General features: G+C 42.4%; 1 protein-coding gene across 1 annotated transcript; it reads right to left on the bottom strand.

Moving 5' to 3' along the window:
- Window positions 1-230: 230 nt before the first annotated feature.
- Window positions 231-764, bottom strand: LOC119817963 (60S ribosomal protein L22-like 1). Its single transcript, XM_038335435.1, has 2 exons — window positions 673-764; window positions 231-471 (listed from the first exon to the last, which is right to left on the bottom strand). Exons 1-2 carry the CDS (start codon window positions 762-764, stop codon window positions 231-233), a joined length of 333 nt encoding a protein of 110 aa, XP_038191363.1.
- Between the last annotated feature and the right edge of the window lie 8,532 nt (window positions 765-9,296).

A 9,296-nucleotide genomic window follows, 5' to 3' on the forward strand; every position in this document is an offset into this window, starting at 1 on the left:
TGCTCAAACACACACACACACACACACACACACACACACACACACACACACACACACACACACAGAGAGAGAGAGAGAGAGAGAGAGAGAGAGAGAGAGAGAGAGAGATTTCTATGTGATTTTTTAAAGAGTGCAATGGTTTTTATTTGCTGAAAAAGTCCAATTTTAGTTTTTCTTTAAAGCATACAAAGGCCAATGAGTCTTCAGACTCTGAGCCATCTTCATCCTGACTAATCGAAATAGCGAAGTTCGTAGGTCTCCTTGTCAGATGCAACCACATGAAGCCAATCACGGAGATTACTCTTCTTAAGGTAATTCTTGGTAAGATATTTCAAATACCTTTTAGAGAACTGTTTCTCAGAAACAACTGTGATTTTATTCTTCAAGCGTTCAATGTGAACAACATTTTCAAGATTTCCAGTTTTCCCATTGACTTTAACCTTCTCTTGGAGAAACTGTTCGAAAGTTTCCAAAATCAAAAATTCCATCTTCCTGGGGGCTGAAGAGATGGCTCAGTGGTTGAGAGCACTGCCTGCTCTTCCAAAGGTTCTGAGTTCAATTCCCAGCAACCACATGGTGGCTCACAACCATCTGTAATGAGGTCTGGTGTCCTCTTCTGGCCTGCAGACATACACACAAACAGAATATTGTATACATAAATAAATAAATATTTTAAAAAAAATTCCATCTTCCACCGGATGAGTAAGGTCCAAATGGAACCTCCAGGTCAACTTCTTAGGCTTCTTGTCTTTCTGCGGTGCCATATTGTCCTGTGGTCGTGGGAAGGCTCTATGTGATTTTTTTTTTAAAAATGTAATTATTTATTTCTACATCCCGACTGCAGTTTCCTCTCCCCCACCTCCCCCCCTCCTTTCCTAGATGTTGTGCCAAGTCATTTGTATAATTTACATATAACAAATTTATTTAATGAGTGTCATGTCAATATCCAACAATTAGCAACAATTAGCCAGAGAGTGATGTTAATCAGGAACTCCTCTGATGCTGGGGATTTGGACTCTGAGGCCGTGTTTATACAACCATCTCACCCTCAGGAGGTCAGAGGGTCAGATAGTAAAAGGTTTATATGATGCTAAGAAGTATGGCTTTTCCCTAGAAGACAGTAAGCTCCATATGAGTATTTTTAAATACACTTATTTATTGTGTGTGTGTGTGTGTGTGTGTGTGTGTGTGTATGTGTGGGCATGCCCAGGCCACAGACCACATGGGGAAGTCAGAGGACACCTCCTTGCTACCTACTCCTTCCAAGACAAGGTTTCTCTGTGTAGCCCTGGCTGACTGGAATTCACTCCGTAGACCAGGCTGGCCTCCAACTCAAAGGTCACATGCCTCTGCTTCTTGAATGCTGGGATTACAGGCGTGCGCCATTGCCACCCAGCTTTTCTTTCTTTTTCAGAGGACAACTTGTGGGAGTCAGTTCTCTCCCTTCATCACGTGGGTCCTGAGGACTGAACTTAGGTTGTCAGGCTGACAGCCATCCACCTTATCTGTTGAGCCATCCTGTCAGACCAGAGTGTGTGTGTGTGTGTGTGTGTGTGTGTATGTATATATGTATGTATGTATGTATGTATTTTTAGTGCTATTCCTAATGTGATTATTCTAGACTCTGACTGTCTCTTTCTACCTAAAAATCCTTCTAAGGCAAGCATTGTGGTACAAGCTGTAACCCCGGCTCACCACAGGCTAAAGCAGGAGACTTATTTCTAGAAAGAAATCACACTGGCAACAGCCTGGAATATGATGCAAGTAAGAGAATGTGGATATGCTGAAGTCAGTAAGAAGGCAGTTTCAGCCCAGCGATGCGGTGATATTTCCTTTGTATTTTAATAAATAGAGCTTGCCTGAAGATCACCTCAGTCTCATTCTAAAGATTCGTGGAGACAAGATCGCCATTTCGGTTTGAGGTAGAGGTAAGAGCCAGTAGCTGGCTGCTTTGCTTTTCTGATCTTCGGGTTGAGCCCCAATATCTGTCTCTGGGTTTTTATTACTTGTGCTGCACAGTGACGGGGAGGGTGGGGGAGGAGGAAATGGAAGGAGAGAGAGAGAGAGAGAGAGAGAGAGAGAGAGAGAGAGAGAGAGATACACACAGTGTCTTAGCCCACATGACAACATATTTGCCAGGCATTATGTAAATACTTATTTACATTTATGAGGACTGCCCTCTTTGTTGCTCTCAACATCCATGTGAGATTGGGGTTATCTTCATTGTATAGATTAGGAAGTGGAGGCCTAAATTAAGAAGTAATTTGTTTAAGACCACAAGGGTTCTGGCTCAGGGACTGGCTTCCTGATCTAGCTACCTGGCCTCAAAGTCTAACCTGAAATCTATACCCTCATCCTCCCAGCATGAAACAGGGACAATAGAGAGAGAAAAAAGTAGCTTGGGAGCCGGGCGGTGGTGGCGCACGCCTTTAATCCCAGCACTAGGGAGGCAGAGGCAGGCGGATCTCTGTGAGTTCGAGGCCAGCCTGGTCTACAAGAGCTAGGTCCAGGACAGGCTCTAAAAGAGCTGCAGAGAAACCCTGTCTCGAAAAACCAAAAAAAAAAAAAAAAAAAAAAAAAAAAAAAGAAAGAAAAAAAAAGTAGCTTGGGGGCTGGAGAGACGGCTCAGTGGTTAAGAGCACTGGCTGCTCTTGGAGAGGACCTGGATTTGATACCCAGCACCCAAAGCCGCTCACAACCACCTCTAACTCCAGTTTCAGGGGATCTGCTGCCCTCTCCTGGCTGCCTTTGGCTCACCAACATACATGAGGGCAAAATAAGCAAAAGTACAACTAAAGGAAAAACTATTTAAAAACTTTAAAAAAGGAAGAAGTGGCTAAATGGAGAAGATTAAGGAGTCGCCAGCAAGACTGGGTGGCAGGTAAGATAAGGATTCGTAGGATGATAGGAACTGAAGTAGGCATTCAGGCCCAGGCAGACCCTGTTCCTCCGTGTGGGGTCTCCGTGTTGTGTCCGTGTGGGGGTAGTTTTGAGGGGAACACTCTTGTCTTCTCTTGCATATTTACTCCTATCTCCTTCAGGGAGACAGAGCTTGACTACGAGGAAAACATTCAAGCTACTCACTCTGTTCCTTATCTTTCTCGGAGTCAGTCTGCATTTTTCTGTTCTAAGTTTCACAGGGACAGGCTACCAAAAGAGCCTGGAGCTACTGAGGGCTATTTTCTTGGCTTGTGCCAGTTAAGATGAACTTTGGGAAAGTAACAGAAATCCCAAACAACTCAGAGTCAGGCGGTTAACATTTTTCCTTCCGAGGTGGTATCTGGAAATAGTCCATAGAGGGCTGGCATGGTGGCTTTGCCCTTCTGAAGCCCTGGAAATTCCAACTGCTTTCTGCTCATTCTCAGCATGAAGGGCTCTGTGAGACCATACATACTGTCCCTGGCACACATTTCCAGACGGGAGGGTGGAAGAGGGATGGAGGAAGATGGTACACAGCAAATTTTAGCGTTTTCCTTGATGCATTCTTGAAGAAAACTGTTTTTATCTTATGGACCCGCATGCCTCACTCTGAGGGAATCCTGAAGGCTTGTCTGTATCCCAAGCAGCTGCTTCCCCAGTTCCAGATGAAGTCTATTGAAGGGGCTGGGTTGACTTCCTGCTCTTCCAGAGGACTTTGCCGCCATCTGCTGGCCTATGTGGGTATCTACACACCTATCATACACATAAATCAAAAAAAAAAAAAAAAAAAAAAAAAAAAAAAAAAAAAACCAAAAAACCCAGCACGTTATGGTGGCACATTCCTTTAATTCCAGCACTTGGGAGGCAGAGACAGGAGGATCTCTGTGAGTTCAAGACCAGCCTGGTCTACATAGAGAGTTCCAGGACAGTTAGAGCTATGTAGAGAGAGATTGTTTCAAACAACAACAACAACAACAACAACAACAACAACACTTTAGAAGTCTATTAGTAAAAGAGGAAACAGATACTACATTATTTTTACTTATTTTCTTAACTGCAGTTGGTGAGAGCTGGCCTACTCCAGGGCCTACTACATCTTAGATGACAGAACCAATCAAGAGGGATTACATAAGTGACAATGGTATTTATTCGGGGACAGCAGTGTACTGAGCCCATTCAGGTAGGTCGAGATGAAAGGAGATGTTTAAAGATAAAACGGTCATCCTTGGCCACAGTGATATCAGTCTGAGGCTGAACATACAGTAAGTCGCCAGACACACATCCTTGAAGATTTGTGTGTGTGTGTGTGTGTGTGTGTGTGTGTGTGTTAGGTTCTGGTGACGTCTGCACAAGCTGGTGGTTCTGGGCATCTTTTGGGATGATCTCTGTCAGGTAACCTTGTAGAAGAATCTTTTCTTCATTAACTCCAAGTTTTATTGATTCGTTTAGGAGAGACATGAGGGATTTAATTTATCCCAATCTGGTCTCGAACTTGCCATATGGTATCTTGAACTCCCAATCCTTTGGCTTCCATGCTGGGACAATAGATGTGTATCAGCTTGGTTTACACATCAAGTCTAAGAGCTAGGCTCCAAACCTGGGGCTTTGGGGATGCTGGAGAGGCACATTGGTAGAAACTGAGCTGTATCTTGGCCTATTTTCTGAAGTTGGCTAGTATTCTGGATCTCAAGTTTCTATCTTTTACTGTCGAGAGATTTCCCGAGATTCTGGTCTATGTCTGTGCGTATGTGTCTCTGTAGCATGCTGAGTTTGCAGCTTGTGTTCTTAAAATTTTGCTTGTGCTATGGAGGTATCCTGCCACCAGATGTCGTCAGAGCACCTTGGGCAGAGCCACACAATAGATCTGGTTGTCTAGTGCCATAAACATCCTTTCATTTTGAGAGACAAAGCCCTAGAAACACAACCCTCTCTGTCATATAAAACCTAAGTTCTGTGTGTTAAATACAAAGATGGTTTCCTCAATGGAAGGTTTTCAAGTAAACCATTTGGTTATCACAGAGATTGGTTCACTGGGGGCTGATTTATGACTAACATTTTGCTAAGTGCTGTATTGACTTGTTTTATTTAAAAATATTTATTTATTTTATGCATATGAGTATTTTGTCTGCATGCATGTATGTATACCATGTGACTGCCTAGTGTCTGCAGAGGTCAGAAGAGAGTATCAGATCCCCTGGAACTAGAGTTATAGAAGGTTGTGAGCCACCATGTGGTGCTGGGAACTGAACCCAGGTCCTCTGGAAGATCAGTCAGTGCTCTTAACCACGGAATTATCTCTGTACTAGACTGTTTTGATTGAGATTGGTAGTTCAAGGTTGGGGTAGCAAATGTGGATCATTTGGCATGAATTTAGGCTCTCCATGAGAGCTTGTGTATGCCCTTCTCTTCAGCAGTGTCTTCCCTGGACCAGAAGAGGATGCTGGGTCTCCTGGAGCTGGAATTACAGGTAATCATGTATGTACGGAGGTCAGAGGAGAACCTGAAGGAGCTCATCTTCTCCTTCCAGTATGTGGGTCCTAGGTGTTTGTCAGGCTTAGTGCCAGGTGAACTGTCACATTGATCCACTGATTATTTTATAGTTGGGTTTTTAAAAAAATTGTTGAATGATAGGGGATCTTTATGTTTCTGCATAGAGCCCTTTGTCGGGTCATTGGTACATGATTTTTAAAATTTTTTTATTTACTTATTTATTTATTACCAGTTCTGTGGCTTTCTTTCTCTCTGTCATTTTTAATTGATTTTATTGAGCTATACATTTTTTTGCTTCCCTCTCTTTCTCTCCTTTCCATTTCAACCCTCTCCCATGGTTCCCATGCTCCCAATTTACTCAGGAGATCTTGTCTTTTTCTACTTCCCATGCAGATTAGATCCATGTATGTCTCTCTTAGGGTCCTCATTGTCATCTAAGTCCTCTGGGATTGTAATTAGTAGGTTGGTTTTATTTTTTTTTGCTTTATGTTTAAAAACCACTTATGAGTGAGTACATATGATAATTTTCTTTCTGGGTCTGAGTTGCCTCACTCAGCATGATGTTTTCTAGCTCCATCCATTTGTCTGGATATTTCAAGATATCATTATTTTTTCTGCTGTGTAGTACTCCATTGTATAGCTGTATCACATTTCCCTTATCCATTCTTCAGTCGAGAGGCATTTAGGTTGTTTCCAGGTTCTGGCTATGATAAACAAAGTTGCTATGAACATAGTTGAACACATGTTTTTGTGGTAGGATTGAGCATCCTTTGGATATATACCCAAAAGTGGTATTGCTGGGTCTTGAGGAAGGTTGTTTCCTAATTTTCTAAAAAATTGCCATACTGATATTCAAAGGGCTGTACCAGCTTGCACTCCCACCAGCAATGCAAGAGTGTTCCCTTTACCCCACAACCTCTCCAGCATAAGTTGTCATCAGTGTTTTTGATCTTGGCCATTCTTACAGGTGTAAGATGGAATCTCAGAGTTGTTTTGATTTGCATTTCTCTGATGGCTAAGGATGTTGAGCATTTCCTTAAGTGTCTTTCAGCCATTTTAGATTCCTCTGTTGAGAGTTCTCTGTTTAGGTCTATACCCCATTTTTTAAAATTGGATTATTTTTTCTTTTGATGACCAATTTCTTGAGCTCTTTGTATATTTTGGAAACCTGACCTCTGTCTGATGTGGGGTTAGTTCCCATTCTGTAGGCTGTTGTTTTGTCTTGTTGACCATGGCCTTTGCTTTACAGAAGCTTTTCTGTTTCAGGAGGTCCCATTTATTGTTTCCTATGAGGCAATGTCTGTCTTTGAGGTTGTGTTTCTTTTATGCAGCAGAAGGAGGGATTCTGTTCTCGTATACAATCTGTTAGCCTGTGTCTTTTTATAGGTGAGTTGAGTCCACTTATATTAAGGGATAATAATGACCTGTGATTGCTATCTCCTGTTAATTTAATTTTCATTGTTGGTGATGTAATTTTGTGTGTTTTCCCCTTTTTTTGGGATTTGCTGCTGTGAGATTATCAATTGTCTGTGTTTTTGTTGATGTAGCCAACTTCCTTGGGTTTGAGTTTTCCTTCTAGTACTTTGTGTAGGGCTGGGTTTGTGGCTAGGTATTAGTTAAATCTGGTTTTGTTATGGAATATCTTGTTTTGTTTTTCTACAGTGATAGAAAGTTTTCCTGGTTATAGTAGTCTGGGCTGGCATCTATGGTCTCTTAATGTCTGCATAACGCTTGACCAGGACCTTCTGGCTTTCTTTGTCTCCATTGAGAAGTCAGGTATAATTCTGATAGGTCTGCCTTTATATGTAACTTGGCCCTTTTCCTTTGCAGCTCTTAATATTCTTTCTTTATCCTGTATGTTTAGTGTTTTGATTATTATGTGTTGCAGGAATTTTTTTTATTCAGTCTATTTAGTGTTCTGTAAGCTTCTTGTATCTTCATAGGCATATCTTTCTTTAGGTTGGGAAAGTTTTCTTCTATGATTTTTGTTAAATATATTTTCTGTGCTTTTGAGTTGAACTACTCCTTCTTCTATATCTATTATTAGATATATTCTTAGGTTTGGTTTCTTCATAGTGTCCCATATTTCCTGGATATTTTGTGTTAAGCTTTTGTTAGATTTAATATTTTCTTTGGCTGATGAGTCTATTTCTTTTATTGTATCTTCAGCACTTGAGATTCTTTCTTCCATCTTTTGTATTCTGATGTTTATGCTTGCATTTGTGGTTCCTGGTTGTTTTCTCATGGTTTCTGTTTCTATAATTCCCCGACTTGTGTTTTCTTTATTGTCTCTATTTCAGTTTTCAAGTCTTGAATAGTTTCTTTCATATGTTTGGTTTTCTTTTTAAGGGCCTCAAACATTCTCCTAAAATTATTTTTTAGGTCATTTTCTTCTGCTTTATATATATTTGGCTGTTCAAGTCTTGCTATTGTAGGGTCACTAGTTTTTACCGGTGTCATGTTGTTCTTTGTTGGAACCATTTGGAGTCCTAGCCTCCAGCTGCTCTTCCCTGCTAGAGATCTTTAATTTCCTTCTGATTTCAGTTACTGAAAGCTGTGTCAAAGTTGTTTACCAGCTCTGCTTCACAAGCACATGTTGCCTTGGCCTTGAGGATCAGAGGATAAGGTTTTCACCTGTTGGCCCACCTGACTGTTGGGTATATGAGCCTCTGAGGTGCTATTGAATAAAGGGCTTCTTACCAGTGACTAGAGGTCCGTGTCTCTGTCTCTCTGTCTGTGTGTGTCTATGTGTGTTTCAACCTCCAACCCCTTGCCCAAAGCTCACGAACTGTATGGTAGTGCATAGAGAGCAGACAAGCATCATGTGCTGCAGTTCTTTGTGATGTTGGGTGTGTTCTTAACCTTGTCTACCCATCTTTTCCTCTGATTGGTGTAGTTGGGGCTGTCTGTGACTCTGATGATCAGTCTTCACAGTGCCAGTGGATCCAAGGCTCAGATGGTTGTTCCTCGTGATGCAGTCAACACCACAGTTCCAGGCACCTCACTGCTCACTCCGTGTTTCTGGAGGTCACTCTGTGTTCCTGGAGGTCATTTTGCGCTCCCGGGGTTTGCTCTGCTCCTGTGGAGTTTATTGTCTCAGGCCTGCTCCAGCCTAGGTCGCTGGCTCAGTCCTGTGTCTGTAAATGTCCATCATCTGGCTCCACTCCTGCTGAGGTCCCTGGCTTGGGGTTGGTCTCACAAAGGTCGACTTGGGTGCACCCGGACTTGCAGAGGTCCTGGCTCAGGCTTACTCCCTCAGAGGTCCCAGACTCATGTCTGGACCTGCAGAGGTCTCTGATTCCTGCCTACTCCCTTGGAGGTCTCAGACTGATGATGCCGGGACCCACAGAGGTCCTGGCTCACGCCTATTCCCTGGGAGGTCCCAGACTCACGCCTGGACCCACAGAGGTCTCTGGCTCTGGTCCACGCCCTCAGTGGCTGCTCCCGGCCCTCTCTGTCATTTGTATCATCTGACTCTCATCTATTGTAAAATTTGGGGGTGGCCTCATGTATCTATTTCTTTCTTTGTTGGCTGTGGTTGTCAGTGCCATATACAAAGTCTGGTGCCATGATGCTTCCCCACCTCTCATGTTTCCCTCAAGAATTGCACAGTTTCAGGTCTTATGTTTGAGTGTCTGATCCATTGTAAGTTGACTCTTGTAACATAAAGTTTAATTTCATTCTTTTGCATACAGGGGCCTAGCTCTGTTAAAAACTTTTTGTTCTCTTGTTGAAATTCATGCAATCATTTAATCACATACTCAGGGATTTATTTTTGTTAGTTCTGGTCTATTCTACAGTCCGTATGTCTGTCTTCATAACAACACAGCAAAGTCTTGATAACTGCAGCGCTGTATCGGTTTTAAAGTCATGAAGAGGGGCACCCT

The sequence above is a fragment of the Arvicola amphibius genome, chromosome 6, assembly GCF_903992535.2.
Source record: "Arvicola amphibius chromosome 6, mArvAmp1.2, whole genome shotgun sequence".
NCBI lineage: Eukaryota > Metazoa > Chordata > Mammalia > Rodentia > Cricetidae > Arvicola > Arvicola amphibius.

What these genes read in the sequence shown, in the direction of transcription:
- LOC119817963 (XM_038335435.1), bottom strand. Translation starts at nt 764, where the DNA reads ATGGCACCGCAGAAAGACAAGAAGCCTAAGAAGTTGACCTGGAGGTTC. An exon ending in GAAGATGGAATTTTTTTTAA is followed by an intron (nt 472 to 672) that starts AATATTTATTTA and finishes ATTTTTGATTTT; the next exon opens with GGAAACTTTCGAACAGTTTC.